The sequence below is a fragment of the Rousettus aegyptiacus genome, unplaced genomic scaffold, assembly GCF_014176215.1.
Source record: "Rousettus aegyptiacus isolate mRouAeg1 unplaced genomic scaffold, mRouAeg1.p scaffold_m13_p_13, whole genome shotgun sequence".
Lineage (NCBI taxonomy): Eukaryota > Metazoa > Chordata > Mammalia > Chiroptera > Pteropodidae > Rousettus > Rousettus aegyptiacus.
In genome coordinates, this window is record NW_023416288.1 from 76,200,673 (window position 1) to 76,216,695 (window position 16,023).

General features: G+C 35.9%; 1 protein-coding gene across 4 annotated transcripts in view; it reads right to left on the minus strand.

The window, feature by feature from the left end:
- AMPH (amphiphysin) overlaps positions 1 to 16,023 on the minus strand; it is a 185,430-nt gene that overhangs the window by 67,132 nt on the left and 102,275 nt on the right. For all 4 annotated transcript variants that reach the window (XM_036231028.1, XM_036231027.1, XM_036231029.1 and 1 more), the window contains exons 4-6: positions 12,610 to 12,704; positions 9,562 to 9,657; positions 1,471 to 1,578 (exon numbers count right to left, since the gene is read on the minus strand). In XM_036231028.1, coding sequence (XP_036086921.1) covers positions 1,471 to 1,578; positions 9,562 to 9,657; positions 12,610 to 12,704 — 299 coding nt within the window. The remainder of the gene's footprint in view (positions 1 to 1,470; positions 1,579 to 9,561; positions 9,658 to 12,609; positions 12,705 to 16,023) is intronic.

Here is a 16,023-nt window from a genome sequence, read left to right on the forward strand (position 1 = left end):
TCACATAAACACTAGCCATTTCTATATATAACAAAACATTTAATATAAAATAAAAATAGCTTCTGGAATCCTGGAAACATTTTTGGAAGGTAAAAATTTAGTCTGTTTAATATCTGCATCATTTTTTCAATAAAAGTGAAATATTAAGTTTTATTAAAAGAAGAAAACCGAATTGATTATAATGATTGCTCTTACAGTCTTGGGCAGATTCAAACATTCTACAAAAATATGTTGACTAACTATATCACACTGCTCTGCTCTGGATACTGAATATGGATGCTTCCCCAAGAAATTCTCAGTCTACTGGGAAACCTAAATAATTAAATTGTAAGATAGTGCCTTTAATAGCATCTCCTGGGGGAGATGGTACAGAGAACAGGAAGGTTCCATAGAGAAGGTAATATTTAAACTGAATCTTGAAGAATTAGCAAATGTTTGCTAAAGAAGGGATAAGGCATTGCAATACATAAAGGTAGAGGTTCCTTGGGTTAGAATTTTAGTTTACTAACCTTGTCAACTTGTCAGATTGCTTTTTATCTCAGATACTTTATCCATAAAATGCCCATCTGACAGATTTTGTGAGTATTAAGGAAAGGTGATATAGATGAATGTTGAACATGGTGTCTCACATCTATGAGGTCTCGCATCATGAAGAACAGCTATTGTGGCTGCTCAAAAACTGATGTGTAGGTCATGGAGGCACCAGCTTAGTATGTGTGTATGGAAGAAGGAGAGGAGAGGAAAGAAGACGCTGAATGTTGATAAGGATGGATAGGTGAGTCATAATCAAAATGAGATGGTTGTATATGCTATGGTAAGGAATTTAAATTTTTTCTACAGGCAATGGGAGCCATTAAAAGACTTAAGCAGTGGAGAAACATATCTAGATATGTGATATAGAAAGGTCATTAAGGCAGCTATGTGTAGGCAAATAGGAGGAAGCAAGACTGGAAGCAAATGGAATGAATAGTCAGCAGATGTCATCAATAGGCATCGGTAAATGACTGACTTTTACTTATACAGTAAAAGCTATTGAAATGGGTTTTCTAAAGCAAAATGAATGTTGTGCAAGTCTAGCACATGTCTGTACTCTCAATCACAAGTTTTGTCTAAAATTTTCAAACTTGATTCACTATCTGAATCTGCATTTTAGTATCAAGCATGGACCACAACCATAGAAAGAAGTATAGAAACACTTATTACTTTCTTTGATCATAGATTGTTGTTGGGGGCCAAAGTTTATTCTGATAAAAATGTATGAGTCAGTGTCACCCATGTGAATGCTATAATAATATGAAAAACCCTATTTTTAATTAAAAATTATGGAAAGCAGTCCACAAGCAATACATTTCAGTTTAAATTCTATCCTGATTCCAATCTCCTTTGAAAAGGAAATATTTAATTTTTAAAAGCAAAGTTAATATAGGTCACAGAATATGGAGTGGTGTCAACAGTTGGATCAAACCCTACCTTAGATATTCGACTCTCATCCTTCCTCTTGGAGCTCTGTAAAGCTTCCAGATGGTGGCGAGCACTGTCATAGTCAACCAGCTTCCTACTGCGCTTTGCAATGCGGTTCTGCCAATAGCAAGCACATGCATTAAGAAAGAGTCATGGTCACAGATTTTCTTTGACTGCTAGAATGCTTCTCTTGTCCAGAATAGCTGAGGATCTTGACCAGATATTAAGGTGAACGTGAATTTCAGTGGACGAATGATCCTTGGAAATCAGACTACAGCCTTCGATCCTTTGTGTAAAAATTCTTAGATAAATAGCTTCCCTTCTGATAATAATTAGATCAGTCATGAGGAGTAGAAAGTAGAATTTGTAGTCAAAGACCAGAAACACTCCAGAACTGGCTGAGGAAAGCCGATAAACCTATACCCTCTATTAGGCTCAATTCTAAATCTTCGAATTTTCCGTTTTCAAGATAGAAGACTATATTAGGATAGGCTTTGTAATTCTAATAACACTCACACTAACCACAGTTCTATAATGTAGATTTATAAAGTAGTTCCATATTTATAAAGCAAATTCTTAGGAATAAAAATCCCCTTTTCTAGAAGTGATCCTCAATCCTTTTGTTCATTGGAACTGTCTGAGAAACTTAAAAATATATTTATTTCTAGAGACTACTGCTTTCAGTTAGGATATAGAGAGCTGAAAAGAATGTTACTCCCACACTAACAACAACAACAACAACAACAACAAAACCCTGAATAACCTATAAAAACATAATTCTTGATGGTATCAGAGATCTGAAGTCACAAGACAATAAAGTAATCTGAATTCTAAAAAGGGACGAGTTGTTTCAATGAGAGAAGAGACACACAAACCATTTCACTTTTGTCAGTGTACAGGTAAAAGTTGTGGCCCTCATATAAGTGAGTAAGAAGAAGTCAGCTAAGTTTTAACAAATTGTTAAAGGCTTAGTGTAGGCTAACATGTAGTTTGGAATAGCTGGGAGTTCTAGACACAAAACTGCATTCATGAGCAAGCTCTTTCCTTAGACCTCCATTGGATGCTATTAGAAAGCTTGAGGACAAGACATTCCCTTGCAGTGCCGGTGAGAATGAGGTGATCTGCCTGCTGGAATGGAGGTGGGCACAAAGCCCTGTCCGACTCCATGGACCTTTCCTCTTACCAAGCAAGAGCTTTAAGCTGCTTGAGGCACCAAATCCTCCTGCCAACAGAGAACAAGAAAAGATCCACTGCTTCTGGGGCAGGAGTAGAAGCAAAACTAGTCTGGCTCGCAGGAGGGAAAGGAGCCCCTTTGGCTGCTAGGATATATGAAGAGATAACTGCTACATAGAAGGGACAGATTGCTACTCACTGAGGGGTGACATAAATCCTTCCTGGGTCCAAGATATAATAAGCAGAGGTGAGTTCCCACTAGGGCAGAGGCGAAAAACTCCCGTTGAAGACCAACCCCAGATATGAGGTAAACCCTACCTAACACAAAGCCAGAAAAATATAACAGAAAACAGCTCTGCCCCTACTACAAGTCTAGCACTGAATAACAAGTGTTAGCTGCCTACCACTGGAGGATGGACAAGTTCATGGAGACAGACTCCTTCTGCAATACAGGCATACAAGGACAACTAAAATTTGTTGGGAGCAGAAACACTGAGAAAGGGCCCACCTTATGTGGGTCAAAGAAGCAAAAACCAGGTTTCAACCTAAGAAAACATTATAAATACTAGAATAGAAGCACAAGGCACTAGCAGCTCAATTCTAAAGGAATTTGAAAACTGTAGTGTACTGAAACTGACAACAGCAACAACAAAACCTAAATCTAGCTTAAGTTGCAGTTAGACTGAACTCCCGCGGCAGTGGTCTGATGAAAGATATGTTCATTTACAGATATAAAAATTACTTCAGTCTTCACTTTTCTATACATGATGTGAAGTAGTCAGTCAAAAATGATGAAATATGACCCATGAGAGATGAATAATGACCCACGAGAGAATATAAAGAAATCAAGAGAATCAGACTCAGACATGACCCAGATGTTAGAAGTATCAAATAGGAATTTTAAAATAACTATGACTAATATGTTAAAGTATCCAGTTGGAAATGGCAGACAATATATAAAAATAGATGGGGTTTTTCAGCAGAGATATGGAAACTTTTAATAGTCAACTGAAAATCAAATGGAAATTCTAGAAATAAAAATAAAATGTGATATGAGAGAGAAGAAAATTCTTTGATGGCTAAGGAAAGAAACAGAGCATTTTTTAGTAGATCAAAAGAAATGATTCCCATTAAAATATAGAGAAAAAAAGAGTTTGAAAAAAAACAAAATTAGATAATACAATATCAACTGGTCAAGATAGTGTAATTGGAGTCTCAAAAATACAAGAGCCAGAATATTTGAAGAGATAATGATTGAGAAATTTATACGATAATGAAGACATCAAAGTACAGATCCAAGAATCCCAAGAAGGATAAATACCAAACACATCTAAATACATTAAAGTCAAACTGCTTTATTTCTGAAAATCAGGAATAAAGAAAAATATAATGCACAAGAGTAAGAATTATGGAACACTAATCTTCCAAAAATATACAAGCCAGAATACAATCAAGAAGTATCTTTAAAGTACTGAAAAATAAAACATAAAAAGAAACCTACAAACTCAGAATTCTATCCCCAGTAAAAATACCTTCCAAGAGTGAAGGTGAAATAAAACTTTTTTTTTTCAGAAAACAAAAACTGAGCAAATTCATTGATAGCACAGGATTTTAATACTAAGTGGAACTATAAAAATAAATGAGTACCAAAAAGCATGAAGATCAAGATATACAAAGATTTTTTCTTACTTTTAATTGCTTGAAAACATAGTTGACAATCTAGAGCCAACAACTGAAACAATGTATTATGGGGTTTATAACATATGTAAAGGAAAAATGTGTGACAATAATAGCACAAGAAAGGGAGAGAAGAACTGGAAGTATACTGCTGTAAGGTTAAGACTGTCCATCAAGAGCTATAATATTTTTTGAAGTTAGACATGGTAAGTTAAAAATGTACATTATAAATTGTAGAACAACCACTAAAAATTCAAGTTAAATAAAAAAAAACCCCACCACTAATAAGAAAGTAGTATAAAATATACTGATTCCTGAGTCCATGACTAAAAAATTCTGATTTAACTAGTCTGAAGCAAGGCTCAGGCACCTGTCTTTTTTTTTTTTTAATTTGATATGGTAGGAAGAAGAAAATAATGGTAATATAAATGTATATGGCTTATAAAACATTACCATACCTCATGGATCCTTATTGCAACTTATAGTATTGGTATAGTATGATCATTTCCATTTTACGTGTAGGGAATTTGAAGTTGCGTGAAATTAACCTCTAATTTGTCCAGAATTGCTTAGAAAGTCTGTGGCAAATTATGAATTATGTATCAGCCTCCTGATCAGTGCTACCTGTAGAGTAAAGCAAGTGAGACACCCATGGCACAAATTTTAAGAAGGCTCTCACCCTCAGAATCATATAAATTCAGGATAGGCAACCAAGAGTAGATGCTTCCTAAAATATTTTGAATCCTAACCTCTTGACTTGCCTCACTCAGTCCTAGCCCTGCTCCTGACTCTGGGTTACAACTTCTTCTAACAACTTTTATATTTCTCTGACAATCTTTCAGTTACCACTTGTTACTCTATAATATTCTTCTACACCCCCTTCAGTACAGGTCAGACATGGGTTGAGGCAGTTACTCTCATTTAGCTGCTTCCAATTTCTTTCATTTTACACTATGTACCTACCACTTCCAAGTGGTGTTAGTAACAGAAAGTATGGTTGACACCACATTCATGTAAAGATAGATGATGAACCAGCCCAGGCAGGGTAGAGAGAAGCCCTTGAGTAAAGTATGGCAGAGACAGTATGCCTACGAGCTGACAAAACTAATTATTTTAGCAAATGTATAGCTGTTACTCCCAAAGGAACACTACCCCTCAAGCAGTGGCCTACATAACTATACACAAACTTTTATGAAGCTCTACTTTATGGACTTGTGGGGGTACAGATGGGAATGGCTCTCCTTTAAAATCTTCCAAGAAGAAAATCTTGATTCTTTGAAGATGGATTTGATTTTTGAAAAACAGCCAAAATTCAGTTACTTCCAAGTCTGTAAATAAGCTGGAAGTGTGCACTGGGTCATCTCATTTTTTGTTTAAAATCAAGAAGTAAATAATGTGATTCACTTTCTTTTGTGACTGACAAGTCAATTACAGAGTACAGCTTTCCATGTAGAAGCAACTATTTTGAAGGCCATCATTCATTTTGATGCAGGCATTTTTGCTTTAGGAAAACAAATCAATCTTATTTCCTTACCTACCTGATATCTGGGAAACTTGAAGAACTAAATCTCCTAAATAGAGTAAAGTTAATACACTTTAGCTTTTATATATATGCATAAAAAGATACAATTCTTATTTCACCATCTGAGTAAATTTAATTAAATAAACTTACTAGTTTAACGGTGAATAATTTAACCAAATTGTTTAATTAAAATTTCTTCAAATTTCCTATTGTGCACTGACCTTATGCAGTAAAGAAAATAATTTATTGTATTTTTAGAAATTTTTTATAATAGCCTCAATTTAGGATTCATTTCGGCACACTGCTGTAAATATATGCTTTGTTGTTCATGCATAGCCTCAAGATAGAATCTAAACTACATTTTACAATAACTGCTCACAGCTGTAAGCCTGAGTTAGTGACAAGCTGGCTCTTATTACAACATTGATTTCAGATGTCAGTGCTGTATAAGAACCAGTGTTGTATAAGAATCATAACACCCGGTGCCCCGCCAATCACAGTTGGAAAAGTCAAACATCACCAGCTCATGAATGGTACTCCATAGTGCTCACTGATGGGCTGCAGTAAATATTTGGAAACTTGCCTGAAGTTTTAACTACACATGGCTTGCTGATTTTAATGGGAGTGAAGGAAGTCAATTGTGTTCCATGCTTTGAAATTTCTTAATCATAATCCTCTTTTCCATCAATAACCCATTCATAATATAATCACTCAACTCTGAGTTTACGTAGTAATTGAGTCTATGCCCATTCTAAATTCTATCTACTGAATAGAGGCACACAGAATAGCTTAAGTGCATTTTCACATAAAAAAAAGTCTTTCAAATATTAGAAATAGCTATTCTCCCCTAATCTCCAATTCCAAATTGTTTCATTTCCAAGTTAAACTACTATTTCTTCAACTGTTCATCAAATGTAACAGTTTCACAATTCACTCATATGTGGGATATGAAACTGAAAGCAACAAACAAATATGACAGAGACTCATGGACACAGACAGTGAATTAGTAGTTACAAGAGGGAAGTGAGGAAGGGGAGGTACATAGGGGTAAAAGGGGTCAAATATTTGGTGACAGAAGGAAATCTAACTTTGGGTGGTGAACACAAAATGCTATATATAATACACACACACACACACACACATATGATATACTGTTTAATTGTTCATTTAAAACTTATTTGATTGTATTAATCAATATCACCTCAATAATTTTTAAATAAATAAATTGACACAGAACCCCCCTTCCCCAAAAAGAACAATTTTCTATCTTGGTTAAAATCATATATATATATGCTATGACATTCTAAATGTGACTTCGGAGAAAGAAAGAAATTGTTTCCACCTCTTTCTGTGATGTAGGTAAAACCATGACATATATTTCATTTACATTTAGGGCACCAAGCTAGATATTCCCAAATCTCTAGTATAAAGATGGTTCAGTAACTAGAAGATTATCTTTGTGTATGACCTAACCCATGGAACCCCAAAAAAGGACAGCTTAAGTAAAAGTTCTACTGAGTTCTTCATCTGTCTGTCATGGAACAAATGGAAAAACTAGCTGAAATGACCCACCATGGTTTTATTTTAATCCCTCTATGTTTCAATACAGGTACTTCTCTGCGTATTTGCATTCTGAAATTATATGCTTCTAGAGAGTATGGCCAACTTCCAAATAACAATTGCTATGCAATACCATAATAACTAAGGTCCTTCATATTTTTTTTGATGATACTAACTTTTTGTTTCTGAAACTCAACAACTTTTCAAAGTCTTGTTCTTTAGTCAATCACCGCCTTCATTGATTTAGCTAAGTTATGCTATGAATATATATTACATAAATAATTTAAACAAGTTGTAAGCTACTTTGAAATTTTCAAGTAGGAAAATTTTCCCTTATTCTCTTCTGATTCATTGGGAATTGATTTTTATGGAGATTAAATTGTCATTCAGTAAATGATATTCTAAAGTGTTATGATTCTGAGACTTTTTGCTCCACAAATGCTACAAACTCCAAAATAAAATTTGAATGTCTATCTAATAATTTGAAGATAACCCAAAACACATCTTCTATAGGCTAGTACATGCAGTGTTAAAGAATTTAAAAATTTTTTCAAGTTTTTAATTTCTCAGAAAATTTATAAAACTGACATACCTTTTAATTAGGATGTATTTATTTTATTTTATGGAATAACTCAATGAAGCCTTATGCTGCCTATTATGATAACATCATGGAGAATCTATCATTTGGATTTGTTCTGTGCCATTTTGTCAATAAAACTAACGTATCTAGTTTGGTCCACTTATGATCCTGTCTGGTGCCCCTGGTGTCCCAAAACACATTTTGGATGTTGGTCAACAGTGTTAGGCATTTTAGGTGCGCTTGAGGAAACTGAATTATTGATATGAGTGTTGTTTTGGCCAACAAGCTTCACTATGTTTCATGGCCAAGGCCAGTGCACATTATTACGCATATTTCTCTAGTGTTTGGCAATAGCCAGGTAAGAGTGGAACTTTACATAAGAAGTCACCTATAAGATGCTACAGATGCCCATAGATGCTGGTTAATGGCCTTCTCAACCTACATAAAGGACAGTACATGGCTATCTTCTCTGGCACTCCCCTTTGAGTAGGGAAAACAATGGGGGTAGTGGAACAGCTCTATTAATGCAACATTTGTTATATACAGCCCAGGTGGTTTAATAACCATCGTTACCTCTACAGTTAATACCAAATCTGTGATATTCAAATCTTCACATGTATATTTTCCTTTTGATGGATCCAAGCATCACACATAACAAATGTTTTAGAAAAGATTTGTTGAGATCCAGATGCAAACATAATTTGAAATGCTTATATCTTAATATAGCTGACATTTCAACAACATGGGTTTAAACTGTACAGGCCTACTTATGCGCAAATTTTTTTTCAATAAATATACAATTGGCTATTCATATCCTCTGGTTTCACATTTGCAGATTCAACCAACTATGGACAAAAAACAGTATTTTCAATCTGCTGCTGGGAATCTGCGGATGCAGAGGGTCGACTATATGAATTGCTCTGTGCCATTTTATATAAGGCACTTGAACATCCACAGGTTTTGATAAGCACAGGGGTCTTGGAACCAATCCCCCATGGGTATCAAGGAACAACTGTAGTTAAGTCTTTGGGAGTCAAAAGTTATACATGGATTTTCAACTGCATGGGTGTCAGCATGCCTAACCCCCACATTGTTCAAGGATTAATTGCACTTCGCTTTGAACCTGAAAATTTTAAGAAGAGAAAAAATATACAGGTGTGCTATGAACATAAGCAAATAAACAGTACACAAAGAAAGATCAGATTTTGCTCTCACAATGGTAATGAAGTCTCTCCTTTGCTTTTGATCATTGTTCATTCTAATGGAAATTCTTATCAAATGCTATATATAATAAAAATGTTTGAACATAAAGAAGATTGGAATTTTTTGGTATCTGATTTCAGATTTTACATCTATAGGATTAAAAAGACTTCTGTAGAAAAATAAAAGCTGAAACAGTTCACTAAAGGGGAAATTGTGATTTTCGTAACTACATTTCATTTAAAACTGAGAAGAACAGGATAATGATCCCATACTTAAATAAATAAAATTTACCAACTCTATTTGACTTCTGATTCCTCTTGCTCATGTTTCAATAAATATATGGGATCATTCAATCCCATATATTTATTGACACAGAGTAAAGTACCTTTATGTCAGGAAATTGGCCCAGATAAGTATCCAGTGTCAGTAAGGACCCGTCCACTAGTTTTTGATGGAAGTCTTCCCACAGAACATCACATTTCTGAAAGAAAAGGAGAAATAAAGAGATAACTGCTGAATTAATTTAATTGGATACATTTCATTGAACTTCTAAAAACTTTTGAAACTAAAAAATTAGATAAGTAATATTTCTCCAATAGTAGATGTTAAAAAGCCTTTTAAAATATCTTTTTAATATCTTTTTAAATAACACAAAATTTTTAGGCAACTTGGCTGCCAGTTTTAATTTACAATATAGGCTCTAAAGGCTCAGCTCATTAAAAAATATATTTCTGATTCTGCATTAATAGAGAATATAGAAGCTTCAAAAGGTCTCCAGATCCCTAGAGATGGCCTTTGGGGCTAAGAGACTGTAAAGAATCCCACATGGATTGCTTCAAATAAACAATAAACCATTGTTTCAGCTTCTACAGGGAGAGCAGAAAATTTACAGTCATATTGGGAAGGGCTCTGCCATTTATGGAGTATCAATTATGATAAACACATGATAAATACTATGTATTATTATTACTACTACTGTCTAGGCATTGGGTAAATACTTTACAAGTATAAGTATTCTTGGTCATTTAATTCTCACAATAGCTTTATGAGGAAAGTCTTATTGTTACCACTACACAAAAGAGAATACTGAAGCCTAGAGATGTGACATGACTTGGCAAAGGTCATGCAGTTGATAAATGTCACATTCCAGTTTCAACCCAGGTCTGTCTCCTTGAATTCAAAGCTCACGATCTATTACACAGGCTGCCCCACCAGAACAGGGCCACATCCCAGCTGTGTGACTAGAAAACTGAATCCCCCGGGATTTCAATTTCCCCAGGTAAGTGAGCTGACAATGTAAAATGCTTTACCAGGCACATAGCAGGTGTGAAAGAACATAATCTTCACATTTCGCCTGTTACATTTAGGGTCTCCTGACAGAGTCTGCTGCTTATTCCCCAGTATCTATCCTTTCTTTTTCTTAGTAATAGAATCTCCAGTTTTTGCCTTGGCTACCTAGTATATACAGACTATATTTCCCAGCCTCCATTGCAGTTAACTATAGCCATAAGACTAAGTTCTGGTCAATGGGATATACTTTCAGAAAAGTATCCCTAAAAGAGAAGTTTATTTTCCCTGAGTCCTCCTGACTAGAATGCAGAAATGAGAGCTGATGGCTATGCTTAGAAAACCATCTTGAACCTGAAGGAGGCAGCAAGGATGGTGAAAATGGCCCCCTGATGCTGTAGCTCCACCATGCTTCTGCTCCCCACCTCCAAAGTCTTTTATAGGAGAGATGTAAGGTTCTATCCTGTTGTATACCACTCGTGTGTGTGTGTGTGGGTGGGGGGGGTATTTCCTTTTTTTCTCTTTCACACTTTAAAAACGAATCCTAATTGTTACACATCTCAAATAAAAAATTTTACGCAAACAGAAAAATTTAAATCTTCTGTATAAAAAGGCTCCTCTTTTGATATGAGTAGACCCTCTGAACATGCAGTGTTCAGTTCCTTCACCATCAGAAGAACCCATACTTGGATCTGCAATTGAAGATTCCAAAAATCCTGGCAGCCACAAGGACCAAAGTAGGACAGCAGCTGTTTCCTTAGGAATAAATGTCAACAGTGGCACCTGCCACACAAAGAATATAGTACAGCACTCTAAAATGCCAGTAACAGAAGTATCTATTATTCTCTTTAAAAAATCTTCATTTCATGACAAATTTTCAATTATACATGATTAATCAAAAATTTACAAAATGAGTCAAGCATTTAACACAATGTTAGAACAGTGTTTTTGTTATTGAAGAAATGTGAGAAGATACAATTACTTAATAATTGCTTTGGAAAATGGTGTGTAGAGGCTTGTTTTGCAAAATTCATATCCTGAACATTTTCAAGAGGTAATAGAGCTAACAAGAGCTTTCTTCATAAATAAATCTGTTTTTTTCTCAGTCGTAACTAGATTATAAAGATCAAAGTGGGGATGTCAAAATTTTCATGGAGCAGCCTGGGTTTGTACTAACCCATCTTTCCACAGCCTACATAGATGGTAAGCTCATCACATCTCAAACCTTCCCCTGAGCTGTGGAGGCTGCATCTCCTAGGTCTTCTGTGCCTAAATAAGCAGGAATGAGCTCCCATGAAGTGGACTGTATTAAACAACTGCTCTTAGTTTAAGAAAAACTTGGACATGAGAAAAACCCTGACAGATGGCTTTCTACTATCAGTAATAATCACATGCACTGTGCACACTATGTCTGTGACATGAGTACAAAATCTTTAAATGTGTTACAATTATTATTTTCATTTTGCAGATAAGGAAACTAAAGCCCGAGAATGTTTAAGTACTCATCCAACATCACAGAGACGTGCTTGGTATCTGCCCTATTATACCTTTCTCAAAGGAGTGATACCCACTTGATCACTTCCATATGGCCCTCGGCTAGCAGTTGGATTTCAGGTGTTAGTAGATGTCTAGGGTCAAAGCCTTCCAGAAGTTAAACCCCTATTAGCAGGCTGACTGCATCTGTCCTCAGGCTCTGCAGACCAGCAAATGGACTAACTGACGTTTAAGTGAAATAGGTGCCCTTCCCAGCTCTTGTCCCAGCTTTCAAGAAGGGATGGGAGAAGCAAGGGTGCAGAGGTGAAGTCAGTAAACAAAATCATCATACCATGTACCCATTCTCCTGCTGAAATAGGCTGTTCAGACATGTAGTAAGGGACAAAAACATGCTATTCTTATTTTGAGGGAAAATAATCCTTAACCTGCAGCTTTCTACCCAAGTGGTCTTATAATAAGTTCACTAATAACTGAATTTGGGATGTTCCGAATAGCAGAATTGCATGGTGTCTTGTGGGTACATAGTGTCCTACCATGATGAAGGCCAAGAAGTGGTAAGAGGGGTCAGGGATAGGCTGAGTGCACAAAACTTGGTGGGAGCCTCAAAGAAGCCCCCACCAGGCCTCCTGTGTGCTGTCATCCTGGCTCTTACCTCGCCAACCATCTTTACTTCTTCCCGTCCATACCAGTCAGGCTCATAGACTTCATGCAGAGACTCGGTGAGCTTCATTGAGGCTTCTTGCATGCCTAGCATTGGAGAAAACAACTCCTATTAGATATAAATGGGTGAGAAGTCTCTTCCTCTTTCCTGTCCTTTTCCAAGTGAGAGAAAAATCTTGAGCATTCACTAGATATTTAAGGAAAAATTGTGATGGGCACAACTGATAATTGCATCTGTAATCACATCTCCACTTGAAGGTCTCTAAGACTTATCTGATTACATTGTGCATTTTCTATAGTTTACATGATAATGATAGATACTGGGTTTTAATAAAAACAAAAAGATATTCTATTCTGAAAACAACAATAAAATTGTGTCTTATTATTTGGGCTGTCACTTGCTAAATGGCATGTTGGACCATAAATGCATAGGACACCTAGAACACTTGTTCATTAAACAACAGAGTTCTAAAAATAAATTAATCCTAAATGACTTTAGAAGCAGACCAAAGCAAATCAACAGGATTTCAGTTTGAAGTGGCTTAAGTGGCCTAAAAATTTTCAAAGGAAAGAAGGTTTTTCTTTTTCTGATATTATCAGAAGCTACATAGACAATTTTAAATCAGAACTTTCAGAAAGCTTAGCATTCTTAAGTCTATGGGTTAGAATTTTCATTAGAATTACATTTGGCAGGTTGTAAAAAAATTGGTTATTAATAATAGGAAAGATATAAATTTTTTGAGTGCCACATGGTGATATAAAATATCACCAAGTCTTTCCCAGTCTCCCTGCCGCTCCTCCTTCAAAACATGGAGAGTAATGTGTGGATTACCATGGAGACAGCTCAGCCTGAGAAAAAAATAAGGTGAATTCTTTGGCTGGCGACTTGGAGAAGTGCCTCTCTGGCTGCAGACTCCCTAATGGCTGGAAGGTGAGACCTGGCCGATTTGGTTTCTTGGCCTTTGTCACTAGGGAATATGAAAAGGGGCTGGATAAAGGGAGAGGAGAGAAAATCCAAGTACCATCATTAGAAACAAGCAAACAAAAAAAAATTTCATAAACTTAGTGCCAGTGAGTCAAAGATGAAAAGTTTTTATTAAATGGAAAGCTGCAACACTCTAAATTCAACCACATGTTTGTTGACTTTCAGGAAGCTAATTCTGGGTTCGATTGTGAGAGGAAAGAACAAAATAAAGGAAGGTGTCTGAAATGATAGAAGTCTATTATAAAAGTCGACATGTAATTTGGTATTTCATACCACTTTTTTGCTCTCTAGGCACAGACCATCCCTACTTTCCTTCCCCTGATAAAAATGGAAATATACATTTGGTCTTTGCACATTAGAGATTTGAATGTGTTTCAGGGCCATGTGAAATGGAAACCCTGTACCCTTCTTCCCATGCAGTATAGCAGTGAGCATGCTAAAGGAGCCCCTTAAAACAGGGCGCATAGCCACACCAGCTGAAAGGTAGGCTAGAGAGGGAAAAAACAGTGATGACTCAAGTCATTGGGGTATCTGATGAAATAAGAACCAAGTAGGTGTAGAGAAGGCCTAAAAAGTAGTGCAAAAACCTGTATCTGTCCCCTGGCACTCTGAATCTAAGCAAATAAGGATGCTCTCTCTTGCGCATGTGGTCATTGCTGAGTGGTAGCAATATGATCTTGAGTGTCCAGATTCACCTCACCCTAAGTGCAAGCCAATCTATACTAATAATGTACTCCTCAAATTCATACCAAAAGTTGGTTGCTTGTTGACCCCATTCTGTAATTCAGATGCCAAAAGGCTTCTGAAGTTTTCTTTTAAAGCTCTGTTTTACATCTGATGTAAATTATGCACAACTATATAGATAGGTTAATGTCTTAAGAGGAAGAAAAAGAAACAATGGCATTACAGGACAAATAACCTTTGAAAATAAGTGCTGAAAATAAGTGAATGTAGGCTTAAAATAAAATTATATGCGTCCTTACTCATTGAGGTTAAAAGCACAATGTTGCAGTAATATATCTATTAACAACCAAAAATAACTAATAATTGTTACGTGGCTACGTAATGATGGCTAATTTGGAAAGAATCCATTTTGACATAATAATTGTTTCTAGAACACTCCATAGGTAGTACTCTGATGGGTACACAGGTAAACAAGAGCACAGGCCTTGCTCTTAAGGAGCATAAAGATTGGCAGAGATTTCAAGGATTTAGAATTTACTCTGCTGACAGGACATAAGAGGGGGGGAAAAAGCTAAAACTCAAGTTCCCTTCAATGCAATTAGCAACGTTAAAGCAGAATGGATGTTAAACGGCATTTAATAATATCTAATATCCAATATTTTCTTAAAAAATTAGTGATTTTCACAAAATTGCTATTTTACTACTGGATAGGAACCACTTCCCCCTCTTCAAAATTTTAAACCTTCTCCAAGGCATTTATTGTAACAACCTCTATTTGCATTTGCAATCAAATTTGTGAGCTTCTATTTTAATTCTCTAAAATTTGTTACATAGATTGCACTACTACAAGTCTTCTTTGCTTGGGCAGTATGAGGGTATGTGTTTTAGTTAAAAGTAACATCAGTTAAAATATATTATTATAATAACCAGCAGCAGTTATAGAGCATTACAATATCTAAAAATATTGCAAGTTTTTCCCATTGTTTAGGAGTTATTTAAGAAGGCAATAGCTGCCTCAGGTGAAAGGAAGTCTTTTGCCTAGAGTTTCAAAGAGGAGAACAAGTAGAGGAGCAGGAGTGAGGAAAAACAGGAGTGAGGCAGCTCAAGAACAGTCAACCCTACCTTTGGGGTCAGGCTGACATGTAATGAGTCACATACAATTAGTTACACCACTGGGGTCACATTCCTCTTAGAGAATGACCCTGTGTGTTCATTATTCCTGTGTCTGAATTCCACCGCCATGCACATGCACGTGATTCCTAATTCCAGGTTCTTACTTGACATTTCTGCATGGATGTCCTGCCAGTACCTCAAACTTCACATATTCAAAAAAAATTGGGACCTCTCCTGTCAAAACCTGCTCCTACTTCTTTTTCTAATCCTCATGAATATCACCCAGTTGCCTCATTCAGAAAACTGGAAATCATCCTATAAGCTTCCTCCTACTCTGACTTTGTCAGCAAGACAGGCCAATTCTGCCTGATTCTCAAAAGAAGTCCCTTCCTTCCATGGCCAGTACCATAGTCTTTGATTAGGCACCCATTATCTATTATTTAGATTAGATAAAATATCCACATAAATGGTTGAGCAAAGTACAGCAAACATTCAAATGTTAGTCATAATGAAAACTATTTTTGGAGACAGTGTAGTATAGCAATAAAGATTATTGTTTGCAATCAAGTGACCTTTGTTAAAATCTTGGTTCTATCATATAACACCTGTGAGATCTTAGGCTAA